The 16,660-nt window shown below is 40.4% G+C and overlaps 1 protein-coding gene across 2 annotated transcripts in view; it reads right to left on the bottom strand.

Moving 5' to 3' along the window:
• The window catches only part of celsr3 (cadherin, EGF LAG seven-pass G-type receptor 3), a 142,638-nt gene that overhangs the window by 95,865 nt on the left and 30,113 nt on the right, over positions 1-16,660 (bottom strand). For both annotated transcript variants that reach the window (XM_049580099.1, XM_049580100.1), the window contains exons 2-3: positions 13,281-13,624; positions 9,611-9,899 (exon numbers count right to left, since the gene is read on the bottom strand). In XM_049580099.1, the coding sequence (XP_049436056.1) occupies positions 9,611-9,899; positions 13,281-13,624 (633 nt within the window). The remainder of the gene's footprint in view (positions 1-9,610; positions 9,900-13,280; positions 13,625-16,660) is intronic.

The raw sequence follows: 16,660 nt of genomic DNA, 5'->3' as shown, positions 1-16,660 counted from the left end.
AATACTACACTTTCTCCAGGTGTAAACACGAAGCCTCAAAATTGTTATCACACTAATCAGCACTGCACAGGTCAATAAACAGGGCCATGAGGCATATCCAAAGACAATATGACAGAATGATGCATACAATGTGAACATGTGTGCAATGCCAAATTTGCAAGACAACAGTAATTGTAACTTCATGCCACCCTAGTTCATCATGTGCTCATACATGGAGGACTATGAGAGAAGCTGGACAGCCAGTACAACCAAACCTAAGCTGTTGCATGGCTGAATCTATTGTCTGTAATTTCAAAAGGAAAGACAGGTAATTTGCCTTGTTGTTACTGTAATACACGTGATGTTGTAGTGCATATAGACTGAATCTCCTCCCTCACTGTAGTTTTTACCACAGTGATGCATGACCAAAGGTCAGTAATTGAGAGGCGGCCATCTGTTGGAGGAAGGCAGAAACTTCTCACAGCTGAGGCCACCCTGGTGAATATAGTGACTGACAGTAACAGTAATGCCGTCCGTCTGAGGGAGATTCAAACTCGGACAGTTGAAGACCAGGTGGTCCTCCAGTGAATTGACAGCGTCAGCATTTCCGACTACACTACGCAACACTACGCCTGTAGTGATGTGTCTGTGGAGTCTATCCAGGGCTGGATAAAGGAACACAGGGGTATTTTTCCCCATTTTTCCCTGATGGCCTGAAGAGAGCCATGAAGAGAGCGCTGATGCTGATGCTGATGCTGATGCTGAGTAATCTCTACATTTGCTATTTATGGAATTAAACCTTCAGGAAATTGGGTATTTTACTCTGCATGGACTCTTCCTTGATGTTTTGTCAGTGTGACATTGCAAAAGTCAGCAGCAAACAGAAATACTACCTCCTCCACTGTAAGATGTATACTGTAAATTACAGTACTGTTTTGAATTTCTCTCAACAAGCTGTTCCTGACAGAGTTATCTGGATAGTCAGCCCTGTGATTTCACAAAGTTCCAAATTATTTCTCTAAAAACTTAAACATTTTAGTAGCAGTGTTTTGAATTGACCCCTCCAGTGTGTAACAAACTGTCATGAAATCTTTTTGAAAGCTTGTTGTATGAGTGCGCTGTTATGGATTTGTGTTTAACATTTTGTGAAATGGAGCACAAAAAGGAACGTGTCTTAGCATTCGAGAACAACTGTAAGCTCACTCCCAACTCCCTTGTTGGTGCTAACACCAAACCCCCTTCATTCCAGTCAATTCTTTATTTCTGTCCCTTCTATACCTTCTTTATACTTTCCAACTTATCTTGCCAAACATAATTTAGTCCCTTCTTTCTCTGTATTCACCACCCAGCTCACTCTTTCATCGCATCCCTGCATTTCAATCTCACCTCAACCCACTACATTTCTGCCCTCACTCCTCACCCTACTCTTTCCAGTCCTTTCTTTCTCTAATTTTAAACCGTCTACACCTTCCTCAAAAAGCTAAAACATGCTTATACACCAGCATTATTCTGCACAAGCCTGACATAGTCTTAGCCACCTCCAGCTAATTGGCTCTGTATGTGTGATCTGTTTCCCTTCCTATCTGCTGGATTAAATTTCTCAGTGTAACATGCATATCTGCATTATCACATCCAAAACTAATCTCACCTTTACCTACCGCATTTCTTCTCCGTCTCTTTCTCTCCTCCTGTGTTTCTCATCTTCCCTCTGTGCAAAATACAGATCGCTTCACACAACCAAGTGATTTAATTTCTACCTGCCCTCTCTTCTCACAGCTCAACATTTTTATCTTCTCACAAACTAATTTAGTCTGCATCCATGCTTCTCCCTCTCTGTCTCCCATCTCCTCTTTGCATCTCTCGGCTTTCCGAGGCATATCCCTTGTATTATATCTTACCATAATCTGCATAATGTGCATGTCTCTTTATCACTTCTGAGTCGATGTTCTTTCTGTTTCTGAAAACCATCAGATATCTTCTCCCTCTGTCAACTGTTATCTGCGTCTTTAAGGCTGACTGTCCACTGGGAGCTTCTCTTTATACCTCTGAGGTCTTCCTCTTGTTTTCAGGGTTAATGACTGTTGCACATTCCCGTCGGCGCTGCAAGCTCTGCATGTTTCCAAGAGAAGTGAGCGCTTGCGGTTAGAAATATTTAAATTCGTATAAATAAAAGAGTGCAGACTGCAGCGCCTCAGATGAGTTTAGCATTGTAGCTGCAGGAGGTGGGACTACAACTTCCCTCATACATTTGATTAACTCTAAAGTGAGGCACCCTGGAAATAAAGAGGTTTATTTCTTAGAGGAGCAGAAGCTAATTATTCTGTACTTAATATGAATGTTTCCTTTTATTACTTGCCTTAAAACTAGGCTTGATTCAGATTAAATTCTAGTTTAAAAGCACTGGTTAATAATTTCAGGTCTAGAAGGTATAATCTGAGCCAAACACACACGTTCATCACTACAAAGAACGGCAGTCTTTATACTACATTTTACTCCATGTGGCATGCATTTGGAAATGTATTTGATTGGTCATTCAGTTGGCTGGAGGTTGAAAATTGCACATTTAGTCTCTGGCTGAAACACCACAACAGCTGTCTCACCCATTTGAAATTAATTCCACATAAGGAGGCAGATGTCTGTCTGTTAAAATGCATAAACCTTTCATATGACTGAGAAAGAAATTACATATTCTATTCAACAAGCACTAACAGGATTAACAGAGAATCTGTTTAGAATGAGAAACAGCAGCACAATAACACACTGCTGTAAAATTGAGATTTCTATTTCAAACGTGGGCTCATTTGTTTGCAATATTAATACCAAGATTTCAAAATATGGAGCACTTCAACACTTTTTGAGGAAACTTACAATATTTTTCAAAGGCATAATCAATTATTCCATTCTTTTCAGACTTCTATTGAGATTATTTTAATTTACTTTAACTTTTTTGTTTTCTGTTTAGCTATTTTTGGTTTGCTACATACGAGTATGAAATGAGTTGCAGGAAAACAAGCAGACAACTGACTACTTACAGTACAAGGGGCTAACTGTAGCTGTGTTAACAAGGTCTTCAGTAGCCATTTTTTAACAGCAAACATTTTAACTTGACAAGCACAAGTGCAAATAATAAAATTAATAATGCCTGAATTACAACTGGTGGCATCTGGGTCCAACTATAAAACACACTTGAAAAGAAAGGAGCAATCATTAATGTTATTAGTGACACCTGTGCTTCTCCTGCTATGATAAGTAAAGATGTTGTGAAGACGGCCTGTGAGCACATTAAAGCAGCACTGGTCAATCTGTCCCAAAGTCAAGGATTATTCACTAAAGTCAAGTAATTGATTGAGGACTTCAGGAGTCCTGTAACACATCAGGAAACTAAAAAGCTTTTCATGCTTGAATCAAGCAAATCTTTAACCCTGGATTGTAACACACCATGATTAACATACAGCACCACAGTGTCACTGGCTTCTCACTACTCTGCTGAACAGTACATGACCTGTGCTGATTCAGTGTTCGTAATATTTTCTCAGCACTACATCTGTACAGCTGGCACCATACAGGTAGTGTTAACCTTTCTTCACAGCAGGTTTACTGTGTCATGGGTACAAAGCTGTTGTAACCCCCGTTCAAAGTGTCAAACCTCTCTTATCCTGAGGTTAAATTTGTGGCTTACAGAGGGTGAGCCTGAGGTTACATGAATTGTGAAATCCTTGTGTCTTTATCTTAGTGGTGGAGAGGGGGCTCAGTCATCCTGAAAGAGTCCAGTGTTACGGATGAAGCATTCACCTGCTGCTACACCTACTTAAATCAGAGGGTCCCAAAGCTCTGGAACAGCCTGCCTGAGAAAAATAAGACTGGTTGAGTCAGTGTTATCTTAATTAAAATCTCTCGATATATATATGTATATTTATATCAGCCCTTATCCTGATATCAATAAATGTGTTTACTTGATCTAATGCACATTTCCTCTTGATTTCTTATTATGTTTTACTTCATTTATTTCTAATCTGGTCCAGTTTAATGTATTCTATATACTTCCAAGGTTTTCCATTTCCTTTTATTATTGTTAGTTTTAATTTGTTGCTTCATATAAAGCAATTTGTAGCTCTACAGTTAATTGCATTACACAGTTTTCTGGTTTACTCTGTTGTTTTGATGAGGCATTTCCTTTAAGAAAAAATTCCCCCCAGCTAATCAATAAATATTAATTTGAGTCGACAGGGCGCAGTTTCACTCTCAGCCAGAGTGAAACAGCATGTTTTAACATGATGAGATAATTTTCGCATAAGCACTTGGCTTAAGTAGCCCAAAGAAACACCAAAATAATTGTTAACAAATGATGCCTGACACAGGGCTATTGAAAGCTACTGTTCCACCATCAAAGATATTTCTCACTCAGTGGAAAAAGAAAGTTTCCAGTCTTGATCAAAACCTGGGGCTTAGCTCTTGCCTGTGAGAGAGATCCATAGAGTTTCAGGGAGAAGCAATTCAAAGCCACAAAGAGCGTATGAGGGAATGGATGAAGGCAAGTTGGATGGGAAAATGGAAAAAAATGAATGTGGTAGAAAGCAAACTTGGTTAGGAGATGTCTGGAGATTTCTGTGTGTTGCAGAATCAATTCGTCCCTGTTTGTTTGTCCTCCTCCACCTCCTCCTTTTCCTCCCACTAGCCTTGGGCGTTGACAAGACACCGCAACACCCGACGCCTACGCGGGAAAAGCTCAACACCGACTTACCCAGAACCCATCTGATTTCCCTGGCTCTATCACTCAACTCTCATCCTCCATCCCCTTCTCTTTCTCACTGCTTTCAGATGTCTCTAGCCCCATTTTCCCCCTGCAGCCCTCCTTCCATGTTATTCTCTCTGAATTCATCTGTCTCCTTCGTCTCCCATCTTGCTGTCATACACACCTCCTCTCCGTCCTTTCCTTCATCTCTCATACTCTGCTGTTTGCACTCCTGTCCCGTCTTTAATTCAGTTTTTTCTCTGTTCCTCCTACTCTCAGTTATTCTGTCCTCCTTTTTGTCTCCAAATATCAATTATCTGATTCCTATCTTTTATTCTGTCGGTCATACTACACACCCTGTGTGGACAGCGATCATTCACGTTCACTGCATGTCACACTGTGTGAGACAGGTCCAATAAAATCTTTGTCTGGATCTTTGTCAGAGTGTATGACATCTATTTTGAGGTATGTCGGAGCGGTATGATGTAGACGGATATAAATGTGAGTAGAGGCACGTCATCTGTCATTCAAGCTGTAGCCAGAGCACTAACACAGTTTTTTTTTCTTCAACCTATAAAGCGGAGCTTTAACAATGTTCCAGCAGCCAATTATTCTGAGTCATTTCATGTCATACTCTGATTGGTTGGTTAGATGTGAGTCGTAGCAGCACTCACATTGTGAGATTTGGTCCTACAGTTCAGATACTATCAGAGGCAAAACTTTAAATTAACCATTGGCGGATGTGTCTCAGTGTAATCTAGGACCAATTTTGGAACAATGACCAATCAACTGTTAACCGGTATTGCCCTAAATCCAAAAGTAGGGATCCCAGGGTGAAGAAATTTTCTCACTAGTTAATAAACTGGTAACCTGTTACAGGTTACACCAGACATTTTAAAAGAAAAAAAGTGAGGAGCAAAGTGGGGGGACAGTGGGAGTAATGGAACAAGGAAGAGCAGCCACAAAATACTGACAAATGGGTGCTTTTGCTTTCTGGTTTGACACCACTGTCCACGTCGGTCAACTCTCTTGTCACATTATAGGTGAAATTTGTCTCCTGCTCTGTGCTGGGACTCTGCTGCGGCTGCTGTACGATACAGGCAATTTCTAAAAATAATTTCTAGTTTATAATTGCAGCATTTGTTGTCCAACTAAGTATTCATTTAAAAAAAAACCATAGTGGGTGCACTGGGCAAGTAATGAAATCAATTAACACTGTCTACAGCGGCAATCCAACCCAAAAGTCGTTTCCTCTTCCCCTTCACATTCCCTCTCTCCCTGCTTTTGGTGTTTCCTCTCCATTTTTAAACTCTCCTGACTCAACCCATTTCTATTTCTCTTTCTTCCCATCATTCTCTATCATCCGTCTTTCTCTCACCCTCCCACTCACTCTCAGTCTCTCTCGCTCTCTACCTCCACTTCTGGTTTGCTCATTTCCTCTTTCTCTCTTTATCTCTCTTTCTGTCTGACTCAGTGGGAGTTTGGAAAACACTCTGTCTCTCTCATGAAAGGAAAGTGTTGCTTCACTCCCCCAGCTCGCTTTTGATTCGAAATAAAAGGCAATGTGAAATATCCCCCAGACACACACACTGACATTCATAGCATCTATCCTCTCCTACAACCTACTCAATGGCTCAAACACTGAAGCAGTGCAGCAGTATGGCGGGGCGGGGAAAAGGTAGAGGGAGAGAGAGCAAATTAGTCTGGAGTATTGGGAAAGGTAAGAGAGAATGAAGTGTGTGTGTGTGTGTGTGTGTGTGTGTGTGAGAGGGAACAAATTAGTTTGGTGACAATAAAAAAGAGTGAGGGGTTTATGGTGGCTGCAGTGGTGTGTGTGTGTGTGTGTGTGTGTGTGTGTGTGTGTGTGTGTGAGAGAGACCAAGTAACAGATAGAGAGCTGAGGAGGAGGAAGCTCTCCCAGGAGGCAGAGTGTATGTTTTCATGTTGTTCAGCTCAACACGACAACAGAGTAAAAACAGAGCGGATCAAAGAGGAAGTCAACATGGGACATGAACAAAGAGACACTGACAGTCAGGTTTAGTTTACCAGGGTTGAGTTAAAGACTACACCAAGACACAACAAACACACAAACAAACACACTCACACTCTATCCTATCTATTAAACCCGTAATGTAGAAGTGAATATATAAAGAGGTGAATAAAACACTCAGCAATATGCGAAAAAATCTATTACAATGTCAAAAAATGTCTTAATCTACCAATGGGTATGTTGTTACAAACCTATGTGCATCAAGTGCAAGCCCATTTTCTGAAGATATTTTTAGGGCTTTTTATTGTCTTTATGATAGAGCAGCTCGAGAGTGACAGGAAAAGGAAGGAGGAGAGACAGAGGGGGGATGACACGCAGCAAAGAGCTGCGAGCAGGACCTCGGGAAGTGATTTGAAGACAGTTTTCGTATTACAACTTCTGGGTCCATTGGGCCCAGAAAGACTTTTCCCATAGACTTAGAATCTAAAAGAGACGTCCACAAATCAGTGATAATTTTGTTGAGCATCACAACAACCTCCGCGAAATAATTTTCATGACTATCGGGATTTGATCCATTGAGTCCGTTTACATTTCGAAAGTATATAAGAGTTATACAATTAACTGTATCCCCAGTCATGTTAGCCGAGGGCTAAACTGCAAGTTAGCCACCTGGCCAGTGGAAGTTAGCCACTCAGCTCACTAAAGTCTGCAGTGCGCTTGCTCTATAGGCCCAACGATTAGGGCTGCAACTAACGATTATTTTGATGATCGACTAATCTGTCGATTATTTCTTTGATTAGTCGACTAATCATTTTATCGAAAAATGCGTTACAATGTTGAAAAATGTCGGTCTGTCTTTCCCAAACCCCAAAATTATGTCATCTAATGTCTTGTTTCGTACGCAATGTCAACGGGTTTTAGTTCACCGTCATGGAAGGGTGTGTAAAGCTGCCAATATTTGAACGTAAGAAGCTGCAGTAAGAGTATTTTGGGATTCTTTTATAGTACTTTTCTATGAAAAATGACTCAAACCGATTAGTCAACTACAAAAATAGTCATAGATTATTTTAAAGGTCGATTAGTCATCGATTAGTCGCCTAATTGTTGCAACCCTACCAATGATGCGAACGATCCAGGTAGTTTTTAACCTGACATGTCAAACTTTTTTAACTTAGCAGCTTTCACAGGAATGAACAGAGCCCTGCCTTAAAAGCTTTACCTAGTTCTCTTTATACATTCATACATTCATGGGTGCCGGTTGATTTCAAACTCAGGCAATGTCAAGGACACAGCCCATATGGGGTGCATGCTCTATCAGGGGAACTAGATTTAGTGCCATGTGCAAGCTTTAAAATTCGCAACACTTCATTTAAAGGTTTCAAAGTTTCCAAAGGCACCAAATTTGATTGAAGTCACACATAAATTTTTAAAAACAAATTATACATTTTCCATTAAGAAGTGACAGAGCAGCCATTCAGAAATGTGTAATGGATGTGACTATTTCACTTACTAGGAGTGAGATAGTAATTTAGCATTACAAAGACCAGATACAGCCTGCGTGACACTGACATGTATAATCTCTGAAGTTGCTCAAAAGTAAAGTAACATTAACATAAACAGCAAATAAATAAACAGCACCAGATGGAAGTATTCAGAGTTTTGTAGAATATACAGATAATTCAAGGGTAAAGTTAAAAAGAAAGTAAAAAATTGCAGTTCTCATATAACTTATCATTTCAGTCATTCATTATCTGCAACCACATATCTTGTTAAGGGTCGCAAGGGGCAGCAGACTATCCCAGCTGACACACAGAGACAGACCACCATTCCCGCTCATATTCAAACCTACAGCAAATTTAAAGTCACCAGTTAACCAGACCTGCATGTCTTAGGACTGTAGAAGGACCCAGAGAAAAACAATGCTGACACAGGGGAGTACATGCAAACTCCACACAAAAGGGCCTCAGTTGGCTGGCTTCCAGACCAAAAACCTCTTACTGTGAGCAGACAGTGCCAACCACAGCACCACCGTGTCACCCCAAACTATAGTTTGACACAACTAAATATAGGGTAATATAAATACAGGACAATAATAAAACTTTTGGTATGATGAAAGTAAAATGTTTCTGAGCTTCACATTTTTTAGCATTTTTGATTAAGTTAATTGAGAAATTTTTATGTATTTATGATTTTGTAATAGCACTATTTGTGCATTTAATTAGGTCATACTTTATATTCCACCTAGTTCCTGCAAAAGCCATATTGCTCAGCTTGGCTCTTCTGTTTCATGAGTCAGCATTTTAAACTGCATAAAAACTACTCAGGGTCTACAAGTATTCCACTAAAGATGAAAAACTGTCTGCGGAAGGACCTGTTAATTGGCAAGCTCCCATGTACTTAATGGGCACTTAAAGGGAAACTAAAGTATTTTTCAACCTGGACCCTATTTTCACATGTTTTTGAATCTAAATACTGAAGTTCCCTTTAGCTACTGTTTTATTAATGCAGGGGCACTACAAAACTCAATCAGCTAAACAAACATCATGTAGACAGCAACTTTGAGGTGGCTAACTAGCGTGATCAAGATCAAGAACATTTCCAATTAGATGTGGCCAATTTCTATTCATTTTAGGACATTTACATAAAGCAAATTGCTAGAGATAATAACTTAATTCAGAGTGTCTTCAGTATTTACCATTCATAGAAGATGGTTGAATTAAGTTGGGTTATTCTCAGTTATATACTAGTACTACAGTTTATAATCAACATGTGTATACCACCATCACTACTGGAAACAAGCACTCAAACTCTTATTGTTATATTTTATGAGTACAAAAACAAACACCAAATTCCACAGATACATGCTCACTCCTGTACTCACGACAGTACACATTCCCTTCCCGACTCACCAGTGTAGTCTTCACGGCAGATACAGGTATACCCTCCTTCTCTGCGGGCACACACCCCTCCGTTCATGCAGGGGTTGGAGTAACACAGGTTGATCTCCGTCTCACAGTAATCACCCGTGAAGCCAACTGGGCAGCGACAGCGTAAACCCGCGATGGGGTGGATGGGCCGGAACAAGATGGAGGGTGAGGAAATGAAGGGGGCGGAGCTGTTGAAGCGCAGCACTGAGATGCACTTCATGTAGTTCTGGCACGGTTCACGCAGACACACATTGTCATCAAACGGGAGGACCTGGAGTGATGGGAGAGGAAAGATGTTGGAGATCATCGAGAGGAATGTTACTGCTTTGTTAACATGTAAACAGAAGTTTACTGTTGTAAGTGCTCCAGATGGTGTCCTAATTCAATCCTAGTTTTCACTGCTCAGCATACTTTCTAATCAAGGGCTTTTTTTTTCATCATTATTTCTGCCTAGCTGAAACACACAACTATTTCCAATTTCCCTACAGCACATATTCTGAAGTGTAAAAGAAGTAAAAACACGTGCAACTACTAACATTAATGTTGGCTCTTTCCCATTTGTGTATTCCAGTAAGCCATGCAAACAATGGTGGAAAATATATTAAGATTCTAAAATACAAATAAAAAGTAAAAATAGTGTGTACCAATATACCAGTGTAAATATACTCATTTGTGTATAATTACTTACTTACATTATTTTACTACGTTAGCTGGTCAAGTGGGCTAATTTTTTACTAATTTCTATACATAGTTCAATCCACAACAATGCATTTGATTTCATAAACTAATCTTTATTATTCATATTAGGTCTTTATCTGAAATATAACAAGTAACTATAACTGTCAGATAAATGTAGGAGTAAAAAAAACATATTTCCCTCTGCAATGCAGTTAAGTGTAAGTGTAAAGGTATTTAATGGAAATACTCAAGAGAGGTAATGTACTAAGTTGTCAGGGAGAAAGCATCCACAGTACCAGGACACTGACATTGGAGCAGCTAACTTGACTGCAGCCTTGATTAAGATTATTAATTACACCTGTGCACCTGCTGTGACATGTCAAAATGTCTACCATGAATAATGGCTATTATGCAGCAGGTATAGCTGTAGTGAAGAAAAGACATTTGGAGTTATATTTGTGGGGGGAAACAATTGACACAGTCTGTGGAAGGTAACGTTACGTTATATGTATTTAAATGGATGTTTTATTATTTATAGAAGTAAAAAATAATTTTGTAACATTCAACAACAGCATGTTATCTCATGAGGCTACCGTTGTTATCCAAAGATATACTCACAAAAGGAAAATGCTAACCTTAACAAGTTAATTAAGTGCAGTAACGTTATCTTCTTAACGTTACACAGATAAAAATGTTTCACCCTTTTAGTGAGAAACTCTGAGCCACTGAGGACACTGCTGAAAACTGGCTTTAACAGAAAAAAAATATTTCAGCTGACATAATGCTAACGTGTCTGCAATTAGTTTAACAACTAACGTTAGCTAATGACATGCTAATGTTTGACATGATAGTATGCTAGCGTTATCATTTTAACACCTTAGCTATGCTAGCTACGGGTTATGCTAATGCTAAAACGTCGCAGTAACCTTGCTGGCTAATTAGCTGTCTTTCCCCCTCAAAATCCGCGTTTTTCTTGTTTTTTTAAATTTAAAGTACTTCTTAAAATCTCTCTCTAGATATCGTCATCTTACTGTCAAGCCGCCGTAGTTCAGATGAAAGAAGTTTCAAGTTGATTTACTGGTAAAGATTGATATGCTTATCTAGGTTGCCTTCAGGTGTAGCTGAGCAGCAGGGACGGATGTGGGCCTTTTTTGCCCTGTGTTGTGCCTCTCAGGCTACAGAGCCTGTATGTAGAGGCTGCTCTATGCTATTACACTAGTGTAGCCTAGTTTTTGGCAACCAAATTTGATTGTGATCCATCCATTATGGCTGTTGAAATATTTTACTCTGGACCAAGACATGGCAAAATAGGTTTAAAAAAATATTAATCATCAATCATGTCTTATTATGACTGTAATATAGTATTGGCTATGTATAACAATAACCCCAAACACTAAAAGCACAAGTGAATAACATTGATCATCTTGCTACAATGCAATGTTCTGGTGGGAAACATTTGATCCTGGCATTCATGTGAATGCTACTTGAGGTGCCAACCAATCACTATTGCAGACTAAGTACCCCACCTTACGGCAACGGCACTCCTCGATGGCAGTGGCCCCCCAGCAGGACAATGCCATGCCACATCGTAAAAACTGTTCAAGAATGGTGAGGAACTTGACAAAGAGTTCATGGCATCGGCCTGAATTCCAGATTCCCAAGATCCCAATCTGATCAAGTGTCTCTGGGACGTGTTGGTACCCCACCTCACAACCCACAGGACTTATAGGATCTGCCGCCAACACCCTGGTGCCAGACATCACAGGAAACAACCCCAGAGGTCCTGTGTCCCTACATTGACAGATCAGAGCCAAGTCCGATCCAAGGAGGCCCCACCATGGATCAGGGTACCTCTGGGATACAGGCACACTACAGTGCTGCTCAATCAAATTGGGATCCAGGGATTTTTGAGGCCAGATCAAGGCCTCGAACTCTTTGTCATGCCATGGGGGGTGTACTTGGTCTGCAACAGTGTTTGGGCAGGTGGTGCACGTCAAGTGGAATCCACATGAGTACCAGGACCAAAGGTTTCCCAGCAGAACATGGATTGCGACAAGATGATCTATGTCATTCACCTTACCCTCCAGTGGTTTTCAAGTCTTGGCTGATTGGTGTATATATCAATGACAAATCAGTCTTGCCTATAGTCTTTCCACATCCCCTCAGGTCAGAAACTTCTCAGGTCTTAGTCATTATAAAGGCTTCCTTAGATACTCTAAAAACGGTTGCCCTGAGAAATGTTTTACAATTACAGCCCTATCACAAAAAGACGTATTGCTACTGGTCTTTTTTTCCCTCTTACTCATTTGCCCTCACATTGCCTTCAGAAGACAGTATTTACTGTTACTGTTTGCTGTTAGGGTCGCTGGATCAGATAGGTATTCACTAGATTGTGTCTTCTTAGACAGTAAGAGGCTATAGATTCAGTTTGTGTGTATTAATGTGTGTTAGTGTGACAGTGCCTGTTGAGAGAAGGTCATACAGTCAGCCTTAAACTATGTATCTCCTGACACCGCTGTGTTCTCTCTCGGCCCTCCGTAAATCTTTCCCTCTTTACGTTTCGCTTGTTTTCCTCTATCGAAACATCTCTTTCTCTCATGCGTGTACAGAGATGCTCTGTGGGTGTCTAAGCTTGTATGTAACCGATGTGCATGCTGTGTCCAGGTGTGTGTGATTTCATGCATGAGAACATTTAGTGGTCATATCAGCGTATTGCTGGATGAATCCATATGGCTGCACTGGCGTAGCATCTGTATTGTGTTATTATCAGTTCACATGCAATATGCTCAAGTGACTGTCTTTAGATGCATGTGTGTGTTTGCACAATGTGTCTTGATACTTCACGTCTTATTACATGTGACCCTGATTTCCAGCTGATGCATGTGACTGACTTTTGCACATACATATGCCACCAATGAGCATTTAAATCCTGCGGTTCTTATCTGTGTATTTGTATTTGTAAATGTGAACTGACCTCCATCTGTGTTAGTGACGTCAGCCTCGGTCTGTTCAGGTACAGCTGTTCCTCCAGGGTCTCAGAAGGGAAAAAGAGTCCGCCCGGCAAGGCAGCAGAGAAGCTGACATTCAGGATCCCTCCCGGCGCCGCATCCAGGTCTGGCTGGATGTTGAAGATGAAAACATCCTCAACAGGCACCGAGAGCACCGCCGACACGCCCTCCAGGAAGTTACTCAGCAGCGGTGACAGGAAGTGTTCCTGGGACATATTCTGGAGGCGGACAGTGACACTGCTGCCCAGCATGTCCTCGGTTATGATGAGGACGCGGAGAACGCACTGTGCTGAAATGCTGTGAGCACCATCTGAAGAGTTAAAAAAGAAAGCGGAGGAAGAAAGGTTAGGTGGATGAATAGATGAGCTCGTGGATGAAGTGTATAAAGAATCGACAAAAGGGTTAGGAGGTGAAGGAACAGGAGATGAAGAAAGATAAAGATAGAGAGGGTTGGGAGATGTGGAGTGATAAATAGGTGTAAACAGGTGAAGGCGTAAGAGGAGGGAGATAGATGAAGGGGGAGGCACGAGGGAGAAGGGTCAGGGGCGACAGGAATAAAGAGCAAAGAGCAGAGGTAAAAAGACAGTGATAAATGAAGAGGAGCAAGAGAGGGAGGATTATAAAGGGGAGGAGAAAAGGTGAAGAGGTCACAATAAGGTCATGAGATATGCAGCTTGGACAGAACCCTGCCTTACATATGTTATCATACATAATACCTGCACAGTCGACACACCTACAAATAAACAAGAAACAGATCCAGGGTCGTTTTCAAAACTGCTTTGTGAATGTGGCATTTTACAAGAAAAACTGCTTTTAAGTCTAAAAGGAATCATTTCTCTACTGAAGTGAACAAACTCATTCAGGAGGCAGTTAAAAGTCAAAACACTGCCGAGGGCCACCTCCAGAGAGGAGTGACAAACACAAATGCACACACACACACACACACACACACACACACATACACACACACACTCACAAGCCTGTTTTCAATCAAACTTGTAGTTACAGCTGTCAAAGGTAATGTACTATAATTCAGTGTGTTATTTAAATTAAGTGAAAGAGAGAGAGAGAAGTTTGTAGCTGATTGAAACTGCCAGTACGCTGACATTTAAATAATGTGATGGGAAAATAAGCTTGTGAGAGTGGATTCATTACACAAATTATGTAATTTATCTGCTGTACTTTAAATTTACAGCGTCAAGTATATTTTCTTTATTCAGCCACCCTACAGTCTGTGTTAGTTGCGTGGTCATAATCCAAGTTGTGTTGTCAGACATATACGTCACAGTTGGCTTACATTTTCAAGTAACAAGTTAAAAAAAGTACCCAATTTGCTCCTGGCATTTGAGGTGAACTGTCACATTATTCATGTCCATATCCAACCCTGTCTCTTGCAAAATACTTAAATATATTGCCAAAAAGTTTTGGGGAAAACAAAATTACTTTCACTGGCAGTGTTTCTTTTTCCATTGTGACGCTCTAACACTGAACTGAGGTCTTAGGGAGCAGGTTGCTGTGGGTGACTGGGTGTACAAAACACAATACTTTGGCACCAGAGATTGAGATTTCTGCATCCCACTTGAGGTTTGGGGCTAAAAACATTTGGTTGAAGGAACACTTCACCTGCCAAATGACAATTTATATCAGTGACTCACTGCATGTTACCTTGAATTCGTGAAGAAAAGTCTGTTTGTCTGAAATCCTCTGTGGTGAATAGAGAATCCAAAAAAGCTGAACATTCTTCTTCATTTGAAGCAAACAGGGGCTGTGTTTAACAACAGCAAAACTGTATCAAAATATCTGTTCACAAACTCTCACACAACTTTTGCAGTATAATCCAAGTTTCACTTATCTGGTCGTATGCACAGTAATTCCCAAACGTGCATTTCCATAAAAACATTACAATTTTAGACATATTAGTACAAACATGCTCATACAGGGCTTAGTAGCGTTACTATGGATGCTCAAGCGGCTCTTATACACACACACATGATCAGGCTCACTAAGGATGCGCTACTTTTGGGCAGAATTATTTTAAATAGTATGGTTTTAGTGAAAATACATGTGTTTGGGAGGTACTGAGCATATGACGGGATAAATGAGACTTGAGTTATACTGCATTTGTTGTGTGAGAGTTTGTAAATCAATGTTTTGATGTCCTTTTGCTGTTGTAAAATGTAGTTCCCAGTGACTTCAATTCACAAAAAAATGTTCAGCTTTTTTTGGATTCTTCCTCTACTGTGGAGGCATGTAAGAAAAACATTTTTTTCTTTATGAATTCCATATACTGAACATACAGAAAAGTTAATGCTTCCCATGTTTAAGACACTCTCCTTTCCTTGACTTAACCACATGCTCAGAGTGGTCTAAACATAACACTTTTACAAAATATTTAAGCCATGTCAGTCAGCCAAGAGCTGCTGGGCACTGCTGCATACACAGATGTCAAATAGTTTGGTGGTTACTTTGCTAGCTAACAAAGCCAAATCAGTTTACAAGACATGATGGTGTTGGATGTAATTTTGACCTAAATCTGGAAACGAATCTTTATTAGATGTTCACTTCCTATATTTAGTCATCATCAGCACACAGCCAATTATCCAGTGGACCTTCATGATAGGAGATCAATAAGAGATTTATGACACAAGACGGCAGAGTAATATTCTGAAATCCATCTCACCGCAAATGTAATGCCATATTTTAATCATATGTTTCAGTAAGAAAGACAAAACTCCTGCTTTGAAATCTACATTTGTTTGTAAGCAGGGAGTTGGTTTCAAGCCTTTTGCATGTGACTGAAGAAGCCACAGAGGGACAGAGAGATGGAGAGAGGTGGAGAGGTATCACTGAGTGCCCTCATGTAGAAAACATCATCTCCCCTGTCTCCTCACATTCAGCTTTGGTTACAAATTCAGCACGGCGCTCCATCTCTCTGAAACCCGTCACTACTACAAAATGAGTTCATACAAATCTCAGCAGGTCACAACTCTCACAAGCACAATAATATCTGTTTCAAAAACAGACACGAGAAATGTTTCATCTACACTGGGTACAAACACATTCCAGCACTGGGCTGTATTGTTTGTCGTGAAACAATTTGGTGCGACAAGCTGGTTAATAAGCTATAAAATAATACAAATACACACGACCACACCGGCGTGAGGAGGCAATTTTCTACAGCACCACTGAGGCAATGTGAAGGTGAACCAGGGTGAACAATGCCATCAAGAGAATAAAAGACAGAGAATACAATACATGAGGGGTCTTGATGCAAAAAGGGCAGGGCAAGTGGTGGAAAGAAAAAGTAAATGAGAGAAAGAAAGAAAAAGAAAGAAGAGAGCGCAGG

The sequence above is a fragment of the Epinephelus fuscoguttatus genome, linkage group LG7, assembly GCF_011397635.1.
Source record: "Epinephelus fuscoguttatus linkage group LG7, E.fuscoguttatus.final_Chr_v1".
Taxonomy (NCBI): Eukaryota; Metazoa; Chordata; class Actinopteri; order Perciformes; family Serranidae; genus Epinephelus; species Epinephelus fuscoguttatus.
This window is presented reverse-complemented; position numbering and strand designations above follow the sequence as displayed.